At 53.0% G+C, this 25,295-nt stretch overlaps 1 protein-coding gene across 1 annotated transcript; it reads right to left on the minus strand.

The window, feature by feature from the left end:
• Positions 1–20,504: 20,504 nt before the first annotated feature.
• LOC144954075 (uncharacterized) lies at positions 20,505–23,957 on the minus strand (the record flags this gene model as incomplete). The annotated part of the gene is made up of 2 exons (XM_078884655.1): positions 20,505–22,311; positions 23,741–23,957. Coding segments are annotated over 2 exons (1,902 nt in total), but the record flags the coding sequence as incomplete, so codon positions are not given.
• Between the last annotated feature and the right edge of the window lie 1,338 nt (positions 23,958–25,295).

Here is a 25,295-nt window from a genome sequence, read left to right on the forward strand (position 1 = left end):
GGGGAGTGCGCTGTGGTTTGGGTTGTACCAAGTCGCCCGTAACACAGGGGGGGGTTTTGGCTTTGGACTGAACCATTACGACGGTTTCAATGGGGGAGCTGATGACGGGTCGGCTTTGGGTTAAACCAATCAGCTAGTCGCGTTCACTTGGGAGGGGGGCGGGGTAACGAGCATTGATCTGGGTGATACCAAGTTGCTCATAGCAATAGGGGGGTTTGAGTTCAGTCTATGGGCAGTGTTGAGTGTATGGGGCAGTGCTGATTCTATGGTGCAGTGTTGAGTCTATGGGGCAGTGTTGAGTCTATGGGGCAGTGTTGAGTCTATGGTGCAGTGTTGAGTCTATGGGGCAGTGTTGAGTCTATGGTGCAGTGTTGAGTCTATGGGGCAGTGTTGAGTCTATGGTGCAGTGTTGAGTCTATGGGGCAGTGTTGAGTCTATGGGGCAGTGTTGAGTCTATGGGGCAGTGTTGAGTCTATGGGGCAGTGTTGAGTCTATGGGGCAGTGTTGAGTCTATGGGGCAGTGTTGAGTCTATGGGGCAGTGTTGAGTCTATGGGGCAGTGTTGAGTCTATGGGCAGTGTTGAGTCTATGGGGCAGTGTTGAGTCTATGGTGCAGTGTTGAGTCTATGGGGCAGTGTTGAGTCTATGGGACAGTGTTGAGTCTATGGTGCAGTGTTGAGTATATGGGGCAGTGTTGAGTCTATGGTGCAGTGTTGAGTCTATGGTGCAGTGTTGAGCTTATGGTGCAGTGTTGAGTCTATGGGGCAGTGTTGAGTCTATGGTGCAGTGTTGAGTCTATGGGGCAGTGTTGAGTCTATGGTGCAGTGTTGAGTCTATGGTGTAGTGTTGAGTCTATGGTGCAGTGTTGAGTCAATGGTGCAGTGTTGAGTCTATGGTGCAGTGCTGAGTCTATGGTGCAGTGTTGAGTCTATGGTGCAGTGTTGAGTCAATGGTGCAGTGTTGAGTCTATGCGTAGTGTTGAGTCTATGGGCAGTGTTGAGTCTATGGTGCAGTGTTGAGTCTATGGGGTAGTGTTGAGTCTATGGGTAGTGTTGAGTCTATGGTGCAGTGTTGAGTCTATGGTGCAGTGTTGAGTCTATGGGGTAGTGTTGAGTCTATGGGGCAGTGTTGAGTCTATGGTGCAGTGTTGAGTCTATGGGGCAGTGTTGAGTCTATGGTGCAGTGTTGAGTCTGTGGTGCAGTGTTGAGTCTATGGGGCAGTGTTGAGTCTATGGGGCAGTGTTGAGTCTATGGGGCAGTGTTGAGTCTATGGGGCAGTGTTGAGTCTATGGTGCAGTGTTGAGTCTATGGGGCAGTGTTGAGTCTATGGTGCAGTGTTGAGTCTGTGGTGCAGTGTTGAGTCTATGGTGCAGTGTTGAGTCTATGGGGCAGTGTTGAGTCTATGGGGCAGTGTTGAGTCTATGGGGCAGTGTTGAGTCTATGGTGCAGTGTTGAGTCTATGGGGCAGTGTTGAGTCTATGGTGCAGTGTTGAGTCTGTGGTGCAGTGTTGAGTCTATGGTGCAGTGTTGAGTCTATGGGTAGTATTGAGTCTATGGTGCAGTGTTGAGTCTATGGTGCAGTGTTGAGTCTATGGTGCAGTGTTGAGTCTATGGGGCAGTGTTGAGTCTATGGTGCAGTGTTGAGTCTGTGGTGCAGTGTTGAGTCTATGGTGCAGTGTTGAGTCTATGGTGCAGTGTTGAGTCTATGGTGCAGTATTGAGTCTATGGTGCAGTGTTGAGTCTATGGTGCAGTGTTGAGTCTATGGGTAGTATTGAGTCTATGGTGCAGTGTTGAGTCTATGGTGCAGTGTTGAGTCTATGGTGCAGTGTTGAGTCTATGGTGCAGTGTTGAGTCTATGGTGCAGTGTTGAGTCTATGGTGCAGTATTGAGTCTATGGTGCAGTGTTGAGTCTATGGTGCAGTGTTGAGTCTATGGGGCAGTGTTGAGTCTATGGGGCAGTGTTGAGTCTATGGAGCAGTGTTGAGTCTATGGTGTAGTGTTGAGTCTATGGTGCAGTGTTGAGTCTATGGTGCAGTGTTGAGTCTATGGTGCAGTGTTGAGTCTATGGGGCAGTGTTGAGTCTATGGGGCAGTGTTGAGTCTATGGTGCAGTGTTGAGTCTATGGTGCAGTGCTGAGTCTATGGTGCAGTGTTGAGTCTATGGTGCAGTGCTGAGTCTATGGTGCAGTGCTGAGTCTATGGTGCAGTGTTGAGTCTATGGTGCAGTGTTGAGTCTATGGTGCAGTGTTGAGTCTATGGTGCAGTGCTGAGTCTATGGTGCAGTGTTGAGTCTATGGGTGACAGTGTTGAGTCTATGGTGCAGTGCTAAGTCTATGGTGCAGTGCTGAGTCTATGGTGCAGTGTTGAGTCTATGGTGCAGTGTTGAGTCTATGGTGCAGTGCTGAGTCTATGGTGCAGTGTTGAGTCTATGGGTGACAGTGTTGAGTCTATGGTGCAGTGTTGAGTCTATGGTACAGTGTTGAGTCTATGGTGCAGTGTTGAGTCTATGGTGCAGTGCTGAGTCTATGGTGCAGTGTTGAGTCTATGGGTGACAGTGTTGAGTCTATGGTGCAGTGCTGAGTCTATGGTGCAGTGCTGAGTCTATGGTGCAGTGTTGAGTCTATGGTGCAGTGTTGAGTCTATGGTGCAGTGTTGAGTCTATGGTGCAGTGTTGAGTCTATGGTGCAGTGCTGAATCTATGGTGCAGTGTTGAGTCTATGGTGCAGTGTTGAGTCTATGGGCAGTGTTGAGTCTATGGTGCAGTGTTGAGTCTATCGTGCAGTGTTGAGTCTATGGTGCAGTGTTGAGTCTATGGTGCAGTGTTGAGTCTATGGGCAGTGCTGAGTCTATGGTGCAGTGTTGAGTCTATGGTGCAGTGTTGAGTCTATGGTGCAGTGTTGAGTCTATGGTGCAGTGTTGAGTCTATGGTGCAGTGCTGAGTCTATGGTGCAATGTTGAGTCAATGGTGCAGTGTTGAGTCTATGGTGCAGTGCTGAGTCTATGGTGCAGTGTTGAGTCTATGGTGCAGTGTTGAGTCTATGGTGCAGTGTTGAATCTATGGTGCAGTGCTGAGTCTATGGTGCAGTGTTGAGTCAATGGTGCAGTGTTGAGTCTATGGTGCAGTGCTGAGTCTATGGTGCAGTGTTGAGTCTATGGTGCAGTGTTGAGTCAATGGTGCAGTGTTGAGTCTATGGTGCAGTGTTGAGTCTATGGTGCAGTGTTGAGTCTATGGTGCAGTGTTGAGTCTATGGTGCAGTGCTGAGTCTATGGTGCAGTGTTGAGTCAATGGTGCAGTGTTGAGTCTATGGTGCAGTGCTGAGTCTATGGTGCAGTGTTGAGTCTATGGTGCAGTGTTGAGTCTATGGTGCAGTGTTGAGTCTATGGTGCAGTGCTGAGTCTATGGTGCAGTGTTGAGTCAATGGTGCAGTGTTGAGTCTATGGTGCAGTGCTTAGTCTATGGTGCAGTGTTGAGTCTATGGTGCAGTGTTGAGTCAATGGTGCAGTGTTGAGTCTATGGTGCAGTGCTGAGTCTATGGTGCAATGTTGAGTCTATGGTGCAGTGTTGAGTCTATGGTGCAGTGTTGAGTCTATGGTGCAGTGCTGAGTCTATGGTGCAGTGTTGAGTCAATGGTGCAGTGTTGAGTCTATGGTGCAGTGCTGAGTCTATGGTGCAGTGTTGAGTCTATGGTGCAGTGTTGAGTCTATGGTGCAGTGTTGAGTCTATGGTGCAGTGCTGAGTCTATGGTGCAGTGTTGAGTCTATGGTGCAGTGTTGAGTCTATGGTGCAGTGTTGAGTCTATGGTGCAGTGCTGAGTGCACCACAGAATGTGAAAGTGGAGCCCCCTCTGAGCTCCTCAAAGCGGAAGTCGGAACATTCCCAACTGCCACAGAACCACATCTGGTGTGTGTGTGTGTCTGTGTGTGTCTGTGTGTGTGTCTGTGTGTGTGTGTGTGTCTGTGTGTGTGTGTCTGTGTGTGTGTGTGTGTGTCTGTGTGTGTGTGTGTGTGTCAGTGTGTGTGTGTGTGTCTGTGTGTGTGTGTGTCAGTGTGTGCGTGTGTGTGTCTGTGTGTGTGTGTCTGTGTGTGTGTGAGTGAGTCTGCTAGATCAACTCAATAACAACGGTAGGAGGCTGCTAGATTGTTGTGCAGCCCATGGGCTTGTAATTAGCAACACGCTCTTCCGGCATCGGCGCATCCACACAACATCATGGATGCACGCCAAGTTCCAAGCAAGAACATCTGCTGGACTACATAGTGACGGACCAGCGGATGCGAGCCCATGTCCTTGACACCAGGACCTACCGTGGATCTGATCTGCCCTCTGACCATCGACTTGTCATCTGTAAGATGCGCTTGCCATTCTTCCACACCCAGGACCCCATTCCAACCCATAGTGGCCTGGTCTCAGATAGCCGATGAAAGTTGCAAGCGAGAATTTCATCATCGCTTGCGGCTGGTGTTGGCATCGTCCCCCACTCCTCCTGATGTCGAGGGTAAATGGGCGAGGTTTAAGACTGTGACTCATGCAGCTGCAATGGCTGCTTTGGGTACGCGGTCCAGACCTCCCCAGAAACCCTGGCTGACGGAGGAGGTGTTCAGGTTAATTGAGAAAAAGCGACAGGCCCACTCTCATCGGCTACAGCATCCCACGTCAGAGAATGAGGAGGTTTACCGCAGCCTTCGCTCGGAGGTTCGGAGAGCCGTGAGGCGCTGCAAGGATGGGTGGTGGTCGCGGGTTGCTGAGGAGATGGAGTCTGCCTCAGTGGCCCGCGATCACAAATCACTATTAAACTCCATCAAACAAAGTAACCTGCAGCGCCACACCTGTCACCATCATTAGGGGAAAAAACGGGGATCCAATCTCCGACCCCCAGGAACAGGTTTGCAGATTTGCTGAGCATTTCTGAGGTCTTAAGGGAGGGGACATCCCTCAGCCTGGAAAACATCGTGGCACAAAGTGGGGATGACCCTGCTGAGGCTGCGGTGCCTCAAATATTGGAGGAAGAAGTCACCCCCTGTGAGTGGCTGGCTGAGGTGACATCTGTTGAGGAAGTACTGAGGGCGATCCAGAGTCTGAGACCAGGAAAGGCACCGGGCAGAGATGATCTCCCAAGCGAAATGCTGAGGGAAGGTGGCGTTTGTGCACAGACTGCCCTACATGACATGATAACAGCAGTCTGGACCACTGGACGGGTTCCGCAGGATTGGAAGGATGCCCTGGTGGTCCCCCTCTTTAAGAAGGGGGACCGCACAGACTGCAACAACTACAGGGGCATCTCACTCCTCAGTGTGCCGGGAAAGGTCCTGGCAAGGATTATTCAACATCGCCTTGCTAGGCACGCTGAGGAGAGGCTTGCGGAGCCCCAATGCGGTTTCAGGAAAGGGCGGTCCTGCACAGATGCCATATTTTCTGTCCGTCTGCTACAGCAGAGGTGCAGGGAATTCCAACAAGACCTACATCTCTGCTTTATTGACCTGGTCAAGGCCTATGATACCATCAGTAGGCCTGGGCTCTGGGTTGTTCTTCGTGCTTTCGGAGTCCCTGACCCTCTGCTCACGATCATTAAGGACCTTCATGATGGTGAGCGGGCCCGGGTAAAACTACGTGGCCGGGAGTCGGAGCCTTTCCCTGTACACCTTGGGGTGCGACAGGGATGTCCTCTGGCTCCCACATTATTTAACATCTATTTTGACCACGTAGTTCGTGAAGCCTTCAATAGCTGTACCGGGGGAATTTCCATTTTGTACAGATACAATTGGAGGCTGATCGATGCCCGGGTGCGGTCAAGGGATGGCTCCCTATTGGTCAACCACGTTATGTATGTCGATGATTTGGTAATAGCTGCTCATTCAGAAGAGGAGTTGGAGACGCTGCTGCTGAGACTGGAGCTTGTCACGAAGAGGTGGGGCCTTACCATCAGCCCCACCAAAACTAAGCACCTGCCTGGGTATGTTGTGCCATCGGACACTCCACCCCCACAACTCCCAATTGGTGATGGGGCAGTAGTGGAGAGAGTGGAGAGTTTCCCATACCTGGGCAGTGTGCTTATGACCGGCTCCGGTTTCACAACAGAGGTCTCACTCCGAATCAGTCGAGCGGCAATATCTTTTCATCGGTTGCGTAACGCTGTGTGGAAGCTACCTGGTCTGTCACTCCGCATGAAGCTTCAGGTCTTCTCGGCCACAGTCATTCCCTCCCTTCTCTATGCTTGCGAAACGTGGACCCCCCTAATGGAGCATCTTTGCCGGTTATAAACACTTAGGCTGGCCTGCCTACGATTCATCCTGAGTTTAACCAGGCTGGAATGTGTGAGGAGCTCACAAATCCTTGAAAGATCTGGACAAAGTCCCATCGGTGAGCTCCTCCGGCAGGCAAGGCTGCGTTGGCTGGGTCATGTAGCCCGCATGCCCAGCCACCGCATGCCTAGACAGCTTTTGTTTGGCCGGATAGAGGGGGCTAAACGGGGATGGTACGGGCTTGCGAAGAGATGGAGAGATGGGTGAGTGTGTGGGGGAGTTGGTGAGTGGGTGAGTGAATGAGTGGGTGAGTGGTAAGTGAGTGAGTGGGTGAGTGAGTGGGTGAGTGAGTAGGTGAGTGAGTGAGTGGTTGAATGCGTGGGTGACTGCGTGGGTGAGTGAGTGCGTGAGTGGGTGGGTGATGGAGTGGGTGAGTGAGTTAGTGAGTGAGTGGGTGAGTGAGTGGGTGCGTAGGTGGGTGGGTAAGTGAGTGAGTGGGTGAGTGAAAGAGTGAGTGAGTGGGTGAGTGAATGAGTGGGTGGGTGAGTGGGTGAGTGAGTGGGTGAGTGAGTGAGTGGGTGAGTGAGTAGGTGAGTGAGTGGGTGAGTGAGTGAGTGGGTGAGTGAGTGAGTGAGTGGGTGCGTGGGTGGGTGGGTGCGTGGGTGGGTGATGGAGTGGGTGAGTGAGTGAGTGAGTGGGTGAGTGAGTGAGTGGGTGAGTGAGTGAGTGAGTGAGTGGGTGAGTGAGTGAGTGAGTGGGTGGGTGAGTGAGTGAGTGGGTGAGTGAGTAGGTGAGTGAGTGGCTGAATGAGTGGGTGAGTGAGTGCGTGAGTGGGTGGGTGAGGGAGTGGGTGAGTGGGTGAGTGAGTAGGTGAGTGAGTGAGTGGCTGAATGAGTGGGTTAGTGAGTGCGTGAGTGAGTGGGTGAGTGAGTGGGTGAGTGAATGAGTGGGTGAGTGAGTGGGTGAGTGAATGAGTGGGTGAGTAAATGAGTGGGTGAGTGAGTGGGTGGGTGAGTGAGTGAGTGAGTGGGTGGGTGGATGGGTGAGTGAGTGAGTGGGTGAGTGGGTGAGTGGGTGAGTGGGTGAGTGGGTGAGTGAGTGAGGGGGTGAGTGGGTGAGTGGGTGAGTGGGTGAGTGAATGGGTGAGTGGGTGAGTGGGTGAGTGAGTGAGTAGGTGAGTGAGTGAGTGGCTGAATGAGTGGGTTAGTGAGTGCGTGAGTGAGTGGGTGAGTGAGTGGGTGAGTGAATGAGTGGGTGAGTGAGTGAGTGGGTGAGTGAATGAGTGGGTGAGTGAATGAGTGGGTGAGTGAGTGGGTGGGTGAGTGAGTGAGTGGGTGGGTGAGTGAGTGAGTGGGTGAGTGGGTGAGTGGGTGAGTGAATGGGTGAGTGGGTGAGTGGGTGAGTGAGTGGGTGGGTGAGTGAGTGAGTGAGTGGGTGGGTGGATGGGTGAGTGAGTGAGTGGGTGAGTGGGTGAGTGGGTGAGTGGGTGAGTGGGTGAGTGAGTGAGGGGGTGAGTGGGTGAGTGGGTGAGTGGGTGAGTGAATGGGTGAGTGGGTGAGTGGGTGAGTGAGTGAGTAGGTGAGTGAGTGAGTGGCTGAATGAGTGGGTTAGTGAGTGCGTGAGTGAGTGGGTGAGTGAGTGGGTGAGTGAATGAGTGGGTGAGTGAGTGAGTGGGTGAGTGAATGAGTGGGTGAGTGAATGAGTGGGTGAGTGAGTGGGTGGGTGAGTGAGTGAGTGGGTGGGTGAGTGAGTGAGTGGGTGAGTGGGTGAGTGGGTGAGTGAATGGGTGAGTGGGTGAGTGGGTGAGTGAGTGGGTGGGTGAGGGAGTGAACCCCTTGCCCTACAGCCCGCTAGAGACTCACTGGGGAAGCTTTGCCTGTGTCTGTGTAAGTGACCGTCTACAATGAGAGTTGCACAACCACTGATTCAGCTGATGACGCAATCACCGCCCCACCCACCCACTCACTCACCCACCCACCCACTCACACACCCACTCACTCACACACCCACTCACCCACCCACTCACCCACCCACCCACTCACACACCCACTCACTCGGCCACCCACTCACTCGCTCACTCACCCACCCACTCACCCACCCACTCACACACCCACCCACCCACTCACTCACCCACCCACTCACACACCCACTCATCCACCCACCCACTCACACACCCACCCACTCACTCACCCACCCACTCACCCACCCACTCACCCACCTACTCACACACCCACCCACTCACCCACCCACTCACCCACCCACTCAACCACCCACTCACCCACCTACTCACAAACCCACCCACTCACCCACCCACTCACACACCCACTCACCCACCCACCCACCCACTCACCCACCCACCCACTCACCCACCCACCCACCCACCCACTCACCCACCCACTCACCCACCCACCCACTCACCCACCCACCCACCCACCCACCCACTCACTCACTCACCCACCCACCCACCCACTCACTCACTCACCCACTCACTCACTCACCCACCCACTCACCCACTCACTCACCCACCCACCCACTCATCCACCCACCCACCCACTCACCCACCCACTCATCCACCCACCCACCCACTCACACACCCGATCACTCACCCACCCACTCACCCACCCACTCATCCACCCACCCACTCACCCACCCACCCGATCACTCACCCACCCACTCACCCACTCATTTACTCACCCACTCACTCACTCACCCACCCACTCACTCACACACTCACTCACTCACTCACCCACCCACTCACTCACCCACTCACCCTCCCACTCACCCGCCCACTCACTCGCTCACCCACCCACTCACTCACTCACCCACCCACTCACTCACACACTCACTCACTCACCAACTCACTCACACACTCACTCACTCACCCACTCATTCACCCACCGAAATCACTCACCCACTCACTCACCCACTGACTCACCCACTCACTCACTCACTCACCCACCCACTAACTCACTCACTCACCCACCCACTCACTCACTCGCCCACCCACTCACTCGCCCACCCACTCACTCACTCACCCACTGACTCACCCACTCACTCACTCACACACTCACTCACCCACTCACTCACTCACCCACCCACCCACTCACCTTGTAACTTTCTTTTGTGAGTCTCTGTGAGTCTCCGCGAGTCTGTGTGGGTCTCTGTAGGTCTCTGTGGGTGTCTGTGGGTCTCTGTGAGTCTCTGTAGGTCTCTGTAGGTCTCTGTGGGTGTCTGTAGTTCTCTGATTGTCTCTGTAGGTCTCTGTAGGTCTCTGTGAGTCTCTGTGAGTCTCCGCGAGTCTGTGTGGGTCTCTGTAGGTCTCTGTGGGTGTCTGTGGGTCTCTGTGAGTCTCTGTAGGTCTCTGTAGGTCTCTGTGGGTGTCTGTAGTTCTCTGATTGTCTCTGTAGGTCTCTGTAGGTCTCTGTGAGTCTCTGTGAGTCTCCGCGAGTCTGTGTGAGTCTCTGTGGGTCAGTCTCTTGACCACGTGTTGGGAAATATGAATGCTGATGATGGTGATGATGATAAGGGTCAACGTTTCTCTCTCTCCCCCCGTGTCTCTCTCTTTCTCTCTGTGTGTGTCTGTCTCTCTGACTCTCTCTGTCTCTCGCCCCGTGTCTCTCTCCCCGTGTCTCTCTCCCCGTGTCTCTCTCTCCCCGTGTCTCTCTGTGTGTGTGTCTCTCTCCCCGTGTCTCTCTCCCCGTGTCTCTCTCCCCGTGTCTCTCTCCCCGTGTCTCTCTCTCCCCGTGTCTCTCTCCCCGTGTCTCTCTCCCCGTGTCTCTCTCCCCGTGTCTCTCTCTCCACGTGTCTCTGTGTGTGTGTGTCTCTCTCCCCGTGTCTCTCTCCCCGTGTCTCTCTCCTCGTGTCTCTCTCCACGTGTCTCTGTGTCTGTGTGTGTCTCTGTGTGTCTGTGTGTCTCTCTCTCCACGTGTCTCTCTCTCCACGTGTCTCTCTCTCCACGTGTGTCTCTGTGTGTGTGTCTGTGTGTGTGTGTCTCTGTGTGTGTCTGTGTGTCTCTCTCCACGTGTCTCTCTCTCTCTCTCCACGTGTCTCTGTGTGTTTCTCTTCACGTGTCTCTCTCTCCACGTGTCTCTCTGTGTGTGTGTCTCTGTGTGTCTCTCCACGTGTCTCTCTCTCCACGTGTCTCTCTGTGTGTGTGTCTCTGTGTGTCTCTCCACGTGTCTCTCTCCACGTGTCTCTCTCTCCACGTGTCTCTCTGTGTGTGTGTCTCTGTGTGTCTCTCCACGTGTCTCTCTCTCCACGTGTCTCTCTGTGTGTGTGTCTCTGTGTGTCTCTCCACGTGTCTCTCTCCACGTGTGTCTCTCTTCACGTGTCTCTCTCCACGTGTGTGTCTGTGTGTGTCTCTCTGTGTGTGTCTGTGTGTGTGTGTGTCTCTGTGCGTCTCTCTCTCCACGTGTCTCTGTGTGTGTCTGTGTGTGTCTCTGTGTGTGTGTCTGTCTGTCTCTCTCCACGTGTCTCTCTCTCTCTCTCTCCACGTGTCTCTGTGTGTGTCTCTGTGTCTCTCTCCACGTGTCTCTCTCTCCACGTGTCTCTGTGTGTGTGTCTGTGTGTGTCTCTGTGTGTGTGTCTGTCTGTCTCTCTCCACGTGTCTCTCTCTCTCTCCACGTGTCTCTGTGTGTGTCTCTGTGTCTCTCTCCACGTGTCTCTCTCTCCACGTGTCTCTGTGTGTGTGTCTGTGTGTGTCTCTGTGTGTGTGTCTGTCTGTCTCTCTCCACGTGTCTCTCTCTCTCTCTCCACGTGTCTCTGTGTGTCTCTGTGTGTCTCTCCACGTGTCTCTCTCTCTCCACGTGTCTCTCTCTCCACGTGTCTCTCTCCACGTGTCTGTCTGTGTCTCTGTGTGTCTCTGTGTGTCTCTCCACGTGTCTCTCTCTCCACGTGTCTCTCTCTCCACGTGTCTCTCTCCACGTGTCTGTCTGTCTCTGTGTGTGTGTCTCAGTGTGTCTCTCCACGTGTCTCTCTCTCCACGTGTGTCTCTCTCCCCACGTGTCTCTCTCCACGTGTCTGTCTGCGTGTGTGTCTGTGTGTGTGTCTCAGTGTGTCTCTCCACGTGTCTCTCTCTCCACGTGTCTCTCTCCACGTGTCTGTCTGTGTGTCTGTGTGTCTCAGTGTGTCTCTCCACGTGTCTCTCTCTCCACGTGTGTCTCTCTCTCCACGTGTCTCTCTCCACGTGTCTGTCTGCGTGTGTGTCTGTCTGTGTGTGTCTCTATGAATAGAAGCGCCACAGTCAAAGTCAAGATTAAATTTAACTCGCTCCATCCCTCACCTCCCATTGGCTGACGCACGAAGCTACCCCCTCATCCTCCCACAATGAACTCTCCCCCCGAACTCTCCCCCTGAACACCATCAATTCACCATCAATTCACCATCAATTCACCATCATCATCACCACCATCATCACCACCATCATCACCATCATCATCACCACCATCACCACCATCATCACCATCATCACCATCATCACCACCACCATCATCATCACCACCACCACCATCACCACCACCACCATCACCACCATCATCACCATCATCACCAACATCACCATCACCACCATCACCACCATCACCACCCCCATCACCACCACCACCCCCATCACCACCATCACCTCACCCCCATCACCACCACCACCATCACCACCACCATCACCACCATCACCACCACCTCCACCCCCACCACCATCACCACCATCACCACCACCATCACCACCATCACCACCATCACCATCACCACCACAACCACCACCTCCACCACCTCCACCACCACCACCACCACCACCTCCACCCCCACCACCATCACCACCACCATCACCACCACCATCACCATCACCACCACCACCATCACCACCATCACCACCATCACCTCACCATCACCCCCATCACCACCATCACCCCCATCACCACCACCACCTCCACCCCCACCACCACCACCACCACCACCTCCACCCCCACCACCACCACAACCACCACCTCCACCACCACCACCTCCACCCCCACCCCCACCACCATCACCACCATCACCACCACCATCACCACCATCACCACCACCACCATCACCACCATCACCACCACCATCACCACCACCATCACCACCAAAACCATCACCACCACCATCACCACCATCACCACCACAACCACCACCTCCACACCCACCACCATCACCACCACCATCACCACCAAAACCATCACCACCATCACCACCACCACCATCACCACCACCACCATCACTTCACCACCATCACCACCATCACCATCACCACCATCACCATCATCACCACCACCATCACCACCATCACTTCACCACCATCACCACCATCACCTCACCATTACTTTACCATGACCTCACCTCACCACCATCATCACCATCACCACCATCATCATCACCACCACCACCATCACCACCACCACCACCATCACCACCATCATCACCATCATCACCACCATCACCATCACCACCATCACCACCATCACCACCCCCATCACCACCACCACCCCCATCACCACCATTACCTCACCCCCATCACCACCATCACCCCCATCACCACCACCATCACCACCATCACCACCACCACCACCACCACCTCCACCCCCACCACCACCACCACCACCACCACCTCCACCCCCACCACCACCACCACAACCACCACACCCACCACCACCACCTCCACCCCCACCACCATCACCACCATCACCACCACCACCATCACCACCACAACCACCACCTCCAACACCTCCACCACCACCACCACCACCACCTCCACCCCCACCACCATCACCACCACCACCACCACCATCACCACCACCACCATCACCACCATCACCACCATCACCACCATCACCACCATCACCCCCATCACCACCATCACCACCATCACCCCCATCACCACCACCACCTCCACCCCCACCACCACCACCACCACCTCCACCCCCACCACCACCACCACCACCACCACCCCCACCACCACCACCACCACAACCACCACCTCCACCCACCACCACCACCTCCACCCCCACCACCATCACCACCATCACCACCACCACCATCACCACAACCACCACCTCCACCACCTCCACCACCACCACCACCACCTCCACCCCCACCACCATCACCACCACCATCACCACCAAAACCACCACCACCATCACCACCACCACCATCACCACAACCATCACCACCACCACCATCACCACCATCACCACCACCACCATCACCACCATCACCATCACCACCATCACCACCACCTACACCACCACCACCACAACTCTCTCTATCAACTCTCTCCCCATCTCCGTCTGTTTGTATAATCTGGTCTGGGTCAAATTGACCCATTTCCTCATAGAATAACATCACTACCATCAACATCACCACCATCAACATCACCATAATCATCACTACCACCACCATCATCACCACCATCATCATCACTACCACCATCATCATCATCACTACCATCATCATCACCACCACCATCACCACCACCATCACCACCACCACCATCATCATCACCAACATCGTCCCCACAATGACCTTCATCCACCAGTGGGTGAGTGAGTGTGTGAGTGAGTGGGTGAGTGGGTGAGTGGGTGAGTGAGTGAGTGGGTGAGTGGGTGAGTGAGTGGGTGAGTGGATAGGTGAGTGAGTGGGTGAGTGGGTGGGTGAGTGGGCGAGTGAGCGTGCGGGTGAGTGAGCGAGTGAGCGAGCGAGTGAGTGGCTTTATTTAGAGCCTAGTCCCCATCGGTGTTGGACCAGATGACACCAGAAGGCATACAACTCAAACACAGTGCACTATCAGAGTATTGAGAGCTCGGGTTGAGCATTTACACTATGAAATCTCTTTTACCAGTGGCTTATTGCAAATGTAATGTAGTAACTCGGCGGGAGACGACTTCACGGGTAACACACTCTTTATTTTACCAAACTCGTTCACAGGTGACTAACACCTACTTTGTATCTCGGGTGACAAACACCCACTTTGTATCTCGGGTGACAAACACCCACTTTGTATCGCGGGTGACAAACACCCACTTAGCTACCCTGGCGACTAACGCCCACTGAGCTACTCGGGTGACCAACACCCACTTAGCTACCCGGCGACTAACGCCCACTGAGCTACTCGGGTGACCAACACCCACTTAGCTACTCGGCGACTAACGCCACTGAGCTACTCGGGTGACCAACATCCACTTAGCTACTCGGCGACTAACGCCCACTGAGCTACTCGGGTGACCAACACCCACTTAGCTACTCGGCGACTAACGCCCACTGAGCTACTCGGGTGACCAACACCCACTTAGCTACCCGGCGACTAACGCCCCTGAGCTACTCGGGACACTCCCTGCCCGGGGTGTCCGTCTTGACTGTGGGTCCCCAGCCCGACCCACGTGGGCGTCGGACCCCGGGTCCCACAGTCTCGCCTCCGAGCCACACAGGGCCCCGGTCCCTACAAGGACGGCGGGACTAGGGGTCTCGGGGCACTAGGTCTTCAACTCCGTCTTCGGTCTTCAACTGGATAACTCTCCCCGAGTGCTCTCGCGCGTCCCCCTTTATACCCCACCTGCGGACGTCGCTGCGAGCACCCATCCTATTCGACCAATCACTGGGCGCTGGCTACGATCCTGTTTTCCCACATCTCAGCGTGCCTCAGCACCCACGCCGCGCCGCCCCGTGATCCATCACTGTCACAGTCGGCGCACGTCAACACCACCACTACACAAACATGATGCCTTGAATAAAGGTGTCAGTTTTGTGCCAGTTTAAAAGGGTAAAAACCTACTACTAGATTCTGCCACTGGTAAAAGAGCTCTCATAGTGTGAATGCTCACCCAGAGCTCTCAATACTCTGAGATTGCACTGTGTTTGAGTTGTACGCATTCTGGTGTCATCTGATCCAACACCAATGGGGACTAGGCTCTAAAGAAAGCTGTCTCGGGTGTGGACCAATCAACTTCAAGGACGGTGCATATCATTATCATCATCAGAGTTGTGGTTTTTGTTTGCTTTGTTGACTACTTGTGTTGTGGTCATTTTAAACATGATGCCTTGCATAAAGGTGTCAGTTTTGTGCCAGTTTAAAAGGGTAAAAACCTACTACGATATTTTGCCACTGGTAAAGGAGATGTCTCATAGTGTAAATACATTATACCCGTTGAAATACCTTATGCCAGACAAGTGTGCTGACCAGTGTATTTCGTTGTGTTCCTTCAAGCAAAGTCGCGTTGACAGCTTCACATAATAAGTAAGTAATATTTAAGAGAAATATTCAGTGACCCCTCGTTTATCTTCGGTTAATGTGGACCGGAACCCTTCGCGACAGGTGGAAATCCGCAAAGTAGGATTATTGCCCCCCTAGGGATTTCCGTATATGTGTGTGTGGGTACCAGAATTCTAGATTTGAAGCTTTCGTGACTGCAAGGATTCATAATCTTAGTTTTTTTTAGTTAATGAGTTAATGATGACGTCACCCTGCTGCTACTGCTGCTCTATATAAGAACGGGAGACACAGCAGAGCCCCTCACCATTCTGGCGAATTGCCCGATGATGCTGGATGCAATTGCCAGCGAAACGTCACAGTGCTACTCAACAATTGTAGATGTTGTGGTTTCGCGCTTCAACACACACCGGTGTGGGGGCTAAAGCAGTGAACTAGTTTGTCTTTTGTCAACGTGACACTTTTTTACTGATTGGCCGTGTCGGGTGGTGGAGGGTTACGACACATTTATAAATAACGCGATCTAAACCCCCCCAAAAACGTTGATTATGAAAGTCACCGTGTAGGTAAAAAAAATTTAATTAATAAAAGTAAAATAAATAAAAGAAAAATCACGACGTTTCGGAGGCAACACAAGCTTCCGTCTTCAGGTGGAACCGTCACAGCCACGACAGCTGTATCAAGTAAATGAGAGATTGCAAGAGCTACCACTCCGTTTATATAATGGTTGGAGAGGGGGGTGGGGTAAGGGCCAAGTACGGCACACTTTTTATTCACATGGTAAGGTGAGGCTTGAGAGGCTGAGCCTTTGTTATGGAGAGCTACGGTTTGTGACTCAACCTGGCCTACGTAACAATAGTACTGTATGTGCTAAAAAAGCACACCAAAAAGCAAAAAGTCACTGAAAGTGTCTTCACAGTACTTCTTTCTGCGTCTCTTCTTCTCTCCACGATCTTCCTACAGGAAGTCACGACCACGTGACAGCCTGGAAATAGCATTAAAATGGCCGCGGCTCCTGTTCATGAACCGAAGCGGAGTTCGTGAACCGGAGCAGATTTTGATGAACTTTTCTGTTCGTGAACCGAGTTGTTCATGAACTGAAGCGGAGTTCGTGAACCGGAGCAGATTGTCATGAACTTTTCTGTTCGTGAACCGAGTTGTTCGTGAACCGAAGCGGAGTTCGTGAACCGGAGCAGATTGTTATGAACTTTTCTGTTCGTGAACCGAGTTGTTCGTGAACCGAAGCGGAGTTCGTGAACCGGAGCAGATTGTTGTGAACTTTTCTGTTCGTGAACCGAGTTGTTCGTGAACCGAAGCGGAGTTCGTGAACCGGAGCAGATTGTTATGAACTTTTCTGTTCGTGAACCGAGTTGTTCGTGAACCGAAGCGGAGTTCGTGAACCGGAGCAGATTGTTATGAACTTTTCTGTTCGTGAACCGAGTTGTACGTGAACCGAAGCGGAGTTGGTGAACCGGAGCATATTGTTATGAACTTTTCTGTTCGTGAACCGAGTTGTTCGTGAATCGGAGCGGAGTTCGTGAACCGGAGCAGATTGTCATGAACTTTTCTGTTCGTGAACCGAGTTGTACGTGAACCGACGCGGAGTTCGTGAACCGGAGCATATTGTCATGAACTTTTCTGTTCGTGAACCGAGTTGTTCATGAACTGAAGCGGAGTTCGTGAACCGGAGCAGATTGTTATGAACTTTTCTGTTCGTGAACCGAGTTGTTCATGAACTGAAGCGGAGTTCGTGAACCGGAGCAGATTGTTATGAACTTTTCTGTTCGTGAACCGAGTTGTTCATGAACTGAAGCGGAGTTCGTGAACCGGAGCATAATTTTATGAACTTTTCTGTTCGTGAACCGAGTTGTTCGTGAATCGGAGCGGAGTTCGTGAACCGGAGCAGATTGTCATGAACTTTTCTGTTCGTGAACCGAGTTGTACGTGAACCGAAGCGGAGTTCGTGAACCGGAGCATATTGTTATGAACTTTTCTGTTCGTGAACCGAGTTGTACGTGAACCGACGCGGAGTTCGTGAACCGGAGCAGATTGTCATGAACTTTTCTGTTCGTGAACCGAGTTGTACGTGAACCGACGCGGAGTTCGTGAACCGGAGCATATTGTCATGAACTTTTCTGTTCGTGAACCGAGTTGTACGTGAACCGAAGCGGAGTTCGTGAACCGGAGCAGATTGTCATGAACTTTTCTGTTCGTGAACCGAGTTGTACGTGAACCGACGCGGAGTTCGTGAACCGGAGCATATTGTCATGAACTTTTCTGTTCGTGAACCGAGTTGTACGTGAACCGAAGCGGAGTTCGTGAACCGGAGCAGATTGTTGTGAACTTTTCTGTTCGTGAACCGAGTTGTTCGTGAACCGAAGCGGAGTTCGTGAACCGGAGCAGATTGTTGTGAACTTTTCTGTTCGTGAACCGAGTTGTTCGTGAACCGAAGCGGAGTTCGTGAACCGAGGTATCACTGTATTTTAAAAACACGCGTTGATGAAATGTACCGTACTAGTCATGGAAGAACTCCACGACTCCAGGAAGTGGCCCCTGAAGTTTGCCATCACGTAAGTGACCGTGGCCAATTAGACCCAAGCAGAAACGTATAATGATGTTTAAAACGTATAATGATGTTTAGAAACGTATAATGATGTTTAAAAATGTATAAATGTTTAATGATAGAATATCGTGTTGTCATCAGTATGACGCAAGTTTACCAAGTTTGCAGTCGATGCCACATTGGGAAGTGTTAAAATTGAGTTACAAGATTTGAGGATACAACAACAGACAGAGTGAGTTGATAGAAAGCGTTAGTCTTCTTGGTTTTTTCGGTAAAGTCGTCACGTAGAAGGGAAATAATAAAATAATAAAAATAAAACATAATAAAATAACATTTTTATTATAAAATACGTAGAAGGGAAATAATAAAATAATAAAAATACTAATTAATAAAATACACTTTTATTATAAAACACGTAGATAGAAGGGAAATAATAAAATAAAACATCATAAAATACAATTTCATTATAAAATACGTAGAAGGGAAATAATAAAATAATAAAAATAAAACTACATTAAATACAATTTTATTATAAAATACGTAGAAGGGAAATAATAAAATAAAACATTATAAAATACAATTTTATTATAAAATGCAATTTTTTTTTATAAAATACGTAGAAGGGAAATAATAAAATAATAAAAATACAACAAAATAAAATACAATTTTATTAGAAAATACGTAGAAGGGAAATAATAAAATAATAAAATAAAACAAAATACAATTCTCACGACGTTTCGGCCACAACGCAAGCAGCCGTCCTCAGGTGAAGAATAGGTCTGTCGGAAAGACAGCGTCTGAATGAACACCACCAAGCTTGGCAGCGTATATTTAAGTATATATTTAAGTAGATACGCTGCCAAGCGTGGTGGTGCTCATTCAGACGCTGTCTTTCCGACAGACCTGTTCTTCTGAACACCACCAAGCTTGGCAGCGTATATTTAAGTATATATTTAAGTATATACGCTGCCAAGCTTGGTGGTGCTCATTCAGACGCTGTCTTTCCGACAGCCCTGTTCTTCTGAACACCACCAAGCTTGGCGGCGTATATTTAAGTATATATTTAAGTAGATACGCTGCCAAGCGTGGTGGTGCTCATTCAGACGCTGTCTTTCCGACAGACCTGTTCTTCTGAACACCACCAAGCTTGGCAGCGTATATTTAAGTATATATTTAAGTAGATACGCTGCCAAGCGTGGTGGTGCTCATTCAGACGCTGTCTTTCCGACAGACCTGTTCTTCTGAACACCACCAAGCTTGGCAGCGTATATTTAAGTATATATTTAAGTATATACGCTGCCAAGCTTGGTGGTGCTCATTCAGACGCTGTCTTTCCGACAGACCTGTTCTTCTGAACACCACCAAGCTTGGCGGCGTATATTTAAGTATATATTTAAGTAGATACGCTGCCAAGCTTGGTGGTGCTCATTCAGACGCTGTCTTTCCGACAGACCTGTTCTTCTGAACACCACCAAGCTTGGCGGCGTATATTTAAGTATATATTTAAGTATATACGCTGCCAAGCTTGGTGGTGCTCATTCAGACGCTGCCAAGCTTGGTGGTGCTCATTCAGACGCTGTCTTTCCGACAGACCTGTTCTTCACCTGAGCACGGCTGCTTGCGTTGTGGCCGAAACGTCGTGAGAATTGCATCTTATTATGTTTTATTTTTATTATTTTATTATTTCCCTTCTCCGTGATGACTTTACCGAAAGAACCAAGAAAATGAATCCATGCTGCAGTCACGAACAGCTTTCAATCGAAACTTAAATAATATTCCCACGACGACTGCAACACAATCAATCATCATCGTCAGGTACAAACGAAAGAGAAAACGAAACCGAGTGGACTTGCAAATGTAACGCGACACAGAGAGCCGGCCAATACCACAGCCAACACCACCACCACCACCACCCGCTTGATTGACGTTCTCCTACTACCTACCTCTACATAACAAAAGGCTCAGTCCCATGAGCAGCAGTTTCAGCTGCACCACCTCTACATAACAAAAGGCTCATTCCTAGCAGCAGTTTCAGCCGCACCACCTCTACATAACAAAAGGCTCAGTCCCATTAGCGGCAGTTTCAGCCGCACCACCTCTACATAACAAAAGGCTCAGTCCCATGAGCAGCAGTTTCAGCCGCACCACCTCTACATAACAAAAGGCTCAGTCCCATTAGCAGCAGTTTCAGCCGCACTACCTCTACATAACAAAAGGCTGTCCCATGAGTAGCAGTTTCAGCCGCACCACCTCTACATAACAAAAGGCTCAGTCCCATTAGCGGCAGTTTCAGCCGCACCACCTCTACATAACAAAAGGCTCAGTCCCATGAGCAGCAGTTTCAGCCGCACCACCTCTACATAACAAAAGGCTCAGTCCCATTAGCAGCAGTTTCAGCCGCACCACCTCTACATAACAAAAGGCTCAGTCCCATTAGCAGCAGTTTCAGCCGCACCACCTCTACATAACAAAAGGCTGTCCCATGAGTAGCAGTTTCAGCCGCACCACCTCTACATAACAAAACGCTCAGTCCCATTAGCGGCAGTTTCAGCCGCACCACCTCTACATAACAGTCTGTGCTGATGATGTAACGACAGCTGAGCACTTCTAGTGGTGAGCGTTCGACCGTGCGTTGCCGCTCACCAGATGGTGAGCGGCGCTCTGCTGGTGAGCGTTTGACTGAGCGTTGTTGCTCTGCTGGTGAGCATTGCTCTGGTGAGCATTGCTCTGGTGAGCATTGCTCTGGTGAGCGTTGTTCTGCTGGTGAGCGTTGTTCTGCTGGTGAGCGTTGTTCTGCTGGTGAGCGTTGTTCTGCTGGTGAGCGTTGTTCTGCTGGTGAGCGTTGTTCTGCTGGTGAGCGTTGCTTTGGTGAGCGTTCAACTGAGCACTGTTGCTTTGCTGGTGAGCGTTGCTCTGGTGAGCGTTGCTTTGGTGAGCATTGCTTTGCTGGTGAGCATTGCTCTGGTGAGCGTTGCTTTGGTGAGCGTTCAACTGAGCGCTGTTGCTTTGCTGGTGAGCGTTGCTCTGGTGAGTGTTGCCTTGCTGGTGAGCGTTGTTCTGGTGAAGAGCGTTGTTCTGCTGGTGAGCGTTCAACTGAACGCTGTTGCTTTGCTGGTGAGCGTTGCTCTGGTGAGCGTTGCTCTGGTGAGCGTTGTTCTGCTGGTGAGCGTTTGACTGAGCGTTGTTGCTTTGCTGGTGAGCGTTGTTCTGCTGGTGAGCGTTTGACTGAGCGCTGTTGCTCTGCTGGTGAGTGCTGCTCTGGTGAGCGCTGCTTTGGTGAGCATTGTTCTGGTGAGCGTTGTTCTGGTGAGCGCTGCTCAGCTCCGTCCGCGTCTCCGTCCGCGTCTTGAGGTGCGTCTTGAGGTGCGTCTTGAGGTGCCCGCACTGCGCGAAGGCCCGCCCGCACAGCCCGCACGCGTGGGGCCTCTCCCCCGAGTGCGTGCGGGCGTGGGCCCGCAGGTTCGAGCGCACGGCAAAGGCCTTCCCGCACAGCCCGCACGCGTGGGCCCGCTCCCCCGAGTGGGTCAGCCCGTGCGTCCGAAGGTCCGAGGCCCTCCCGAAGGCTTTTCCGCAACGCTCGCACATGAAGGGCCTCTCGCCGCTGTGCGTGGCGGCGTGGGCCCGCAGGTGGGCCGCCCGCCCGAAGGCCTTCCCGCACAGGCCGCAGGCGTGGGGACGCTCGCCGGAGTGGGTCAGGCCGTGCGTCCGCAGGTTGGAGGAGCGCGTGAAGCAGCGGCCGCAGACGTCGCAGCGGTGAGGACGGAGAGGGTCCGCGGCGGTGGCCGTGTCACCCCCATCCGTGGCTGTGCCTCCTCCTCCTCCTGCCGCGTGTGTCTTGAGGTGCTTGCGAAGGTTTGCCGGCTTGCCGAAGGTTTTGCCGCAACGCTGGCAGCGTAGCGCCGGGGGTGAGGGCGGCGGTGACGGTGGTGGTGGTGGTGACGGTGGTGGAGGAGGAGGAGGAGTGAGGCTCACGGCGGTGTGCGTCTTGAGGTGCTTGCGAAGGTTTGCCGGCTTGCCGAACGACTTGCCGCAATGCTGGCAACGTAGCACCGGGGGCGGTGAGGGTGGTGGTGCTGGTGACGGTGGGGGAAGAGGAGGCTCCGGTGTGAGGCTCGCGGCGGCGTGGGTCTTGAGGTGCTTGCGAAGGTTTGCCGGCTTGCCGAACGACTTGCGGCACGGAGTCGGTGCGTGGGGATCGTCGTCGGAGGAGGCTCCGACACCGACTCCACCAGCAACTCCACCAGCGACTCCACCACCAACTCCACCACCACCGACTCCACCACCAACTCCACCTGCCGCAGAGAATAAACCAACACCTCCATGATAAAACAACCATCTAATTTGGACCATCTTATTTGACAGGCACTATTCTTCAGTTACCGTACAGTTCACTGTCTCTCACCGTGTCTCTCTCCGTGTCTCTCCCCGTGTCTCTCACCGTGTCTCTCTCTCCGTGTCTCTCCCCGTGTCTCTCTCCGTGTCTCTCCCCGTGTCTCTCTCCGTGTCTCTCTCCATGTCTCTCCCCGTGTCTCTCACCGTGTCTCTCTCTCCGTGTCTCTCCCCGTGTCTCTCACCGTGTCTCTCTCTCCGTGTCTCTCCCCGTGTCTCTCTCCGTGTCTCTCTCTCCGTGTCTCTCTCTCCGTGTCTCTCTCCGTGTCTCTCTCCGTGTCTCTCCCCGTGTCTCTCCCCGTGTCTCTCTCTCCGTGTCTCTCACCGTGTCTCTCTCACCTTGTCTCTCTCACCGCGCCAGTTTTGTTTGATCATGTTTAGCTTCCTTCCACACGCTGGTTTCCTGCTTTAAGTTTTACCCACCCAGCAACGTAGCAAAGGGAGCTGCTTCTTCCAGAACTGCTTTTTCTGCTTCTACCATCTACATAACAAAAGGCTCAGTCCCATTAGCAGCAGTTTCAGCCGCACTACCGCTACATAACAAAAGGCTCAGTCCCATTAGCAGCAGTTTCAGCCGCACCACCTCTACATAACAAAAGGCTCAGTCCCATTAGCGGCAGTTTCAGCCGCACCACCTCTACATAACAAAAGGCTCAGTCCCATTAGCAGCAGCCTCAGCCGCACCACCTCTACATAACAAAAGGCTCAGTCCCATTAGCGGCAGTTTCAGCCGCACTACCTCTACATAACAAAAGGCTCAGTCCCATTAGCAGCAGTTTCAGCCGCACCACCTCTACATAACAAACAGCCCCCCAGGAGCTCCGTACGAGTCGAACCGTGAGTACGTGCGTACGTGAGTCTGTGAGTGAGTACGTGAGTGCGTGAGTGAGTGAGTACGTGAGTGAGTACGTGAGTGCGTGAGAAAGTGAGTACGTGGGTCTCCCCGTTTCTCTCACCGTGTCTCTCACAGCGGGCCTCACCGTGTCTCTCACCGTGTCTCCCCGTGTCTCTCACCGTGTCTCTCACCGTGTCTCCCCGTGTCTCTCACCGTGTCTCTCTCCGCGTCTATCGCCGTGTCTCTCTCCGTGTCTCACCGTGTGTCTCCCCGTGTCTCTCACCATGTGTCTCTCACTGTGTCTCACCGTGTCTCTCACCGTGAGTCTTGCCGAGGGTTTTGCCGTGGGTCTTGCCGTGTCTCTCACCGTGTCTCACCGCGTCTCTCACCGTGTCTCTCACCGTGTCTCTCACCGTGTCTCTCACCGTGGGTCTCACCGTGTCTCTCTCCGTGTCTCTCACCGTGTCTCTCACCGTGGGTCTCACCGTGAGTCTTGCCGTGGGTTTTGCCGAGGGTTTTGCCGAGGGTTTTGCCGTGGGTCTTGCCGTGCAGACGCAGGCCGGAGAGTTTGGTGAAAGATCTGGAGCAATCGGGGCAGGGGAACTGTTTTGCCAGCGGCGGTGACGGAGGTGACGGAGAAATCGCTCCCTCAGCTGTGGAAGCAAAGAGCAAAGATTGGGTGAGTAGGTGAGTGAGTGGGTGAGTGAGTGGGTGAGTGAGTGAGTGGGTGGGTAGGTGAGTGAGTGGGTGAGTGAGTGGGTGAGTGAGTGGGTGGGTAGGTGAGTGAGTGGGTGAGTGAGTGGGTGAGTGAGTGGGTGGGTAGGTGAGTGAGTGGGTGGGTAGGTGAGTGAGTGGGTGAGTGAGTGGGTGAGTGAGTGGGTGGGTAGGTGAGTGAGTGGGTGAGTGAGTGGGTGAGTGAGTGGGTGGGTAGGTGAGTGAGTGGGTGGGTAGGTGAGTGAGTGGGTGAGTGAGTGGGTGAGTGAGTGGGTGGGTAGGTGAGTGAGTGGGTGAGTGAGTGGGTGAGTGAGTGGGTGGGTAGGTGAGTGAGTGGGTGGGTAGGTGAGTGAGTGGGTGAGTGAGTGGGTGAGTGAGTGGGTGGGTAGGTGAGTGAGTGGGTGAGTGAGTGGGTGAGTGAGTGGGTGGGTAGGTGAGTGAGTGGGTGGGTAGGTGAGTGAGTGGGTGAGTGAGTGGGTGAGTGAGTGGGTGGGTAGGTGAGTGAGTGGGTGAGTGAGTGGGTGAGTGAGTGGGTGGGTAGGTGAGTGAGTGGGTGGGTAGGTGAGTGAGTGGGTGAGTGAGTGGGTGAGTGAGTGGGTGGGTAGGTGAGTGAGTGGGTGAGTGAGTGGGTGAGTGAGTGGGTGGGTAGGTGAGTGAGTGGGTGGGTAGGTGAGTGAGTGGGTGAGTGAGTGGGTGAGTGAGTGGGTGGGTAGGTGAGTGAGTGGGTGAGTGAGTGAGTGGGTGAGTGAGTGGGTGGGTAGGTGAGTGAGTGGGTGGGTAGGTGAGTGAGTGGGTGAGTGAGTGGGTGAGTGAGTGAGTGGGTGAGTGAGTGAGTGGGTGAGTGAGGTGAGGGTGGGTGGTGAGTGGAGTGGGTGGGTGAGTGAGTGGTGAGTGAGTGAGGTGGTGTGAGTGGGTGGGGTGGGTGAGTGAGTGGGTGGGTGAGGTGAGTGTGGGTGATGGTGAGTGGGTGGGTGGGTGAGTGGTGAGTGGGTGTGGGTGGTGTGTGGAGTGGGTGAGTGAGTGGGTGAGTGGGGTGGGTGGAGTGAGGGGGTGGGTGGGTGAGTGAGTGGGTGAGTGAGGTGGGTGGGTGAGTGGGTGAGGTGGAGTGGGTGGGTGGAGTGGGTGGGGGGTGTGTGGGGGGTGGGAGTGGGGGTGGGTGGGTGGGGGGGGGTGGGTGAGTGGTGGGTGGGTGAGTGGGAGTGGGTGGTGGTGGTGGGTGAGTGGGTGAGTGGAGTGAGTGGGGTGGGGTGAGTGGGGGTGTGGTGAGTGAGTGAGTGGGTGGGTGGTGGTGTGGGTGAGGTGTGTTGGGTGGGTGGTGAGTGGGTGGTGGGTGTGGGT

Source organism: Lampetra fluviatilis, unplaced genomic scaffold (assembly GCF_964198595.1).
Source record: "Lampetra fluviatilis unplaced genomic scaffold, kcLamFluv1.1 SCAFFOLD_258, whole genome shotgun sequence".
NCBI classification, from domain to species: domain Eukaryota; kingdom Metazoa; phylum Chordata; class Hyperoartia; order Petromyzontiformes; family Petromyzontidae; genus Lampetra; species Lampetra fluviatilis.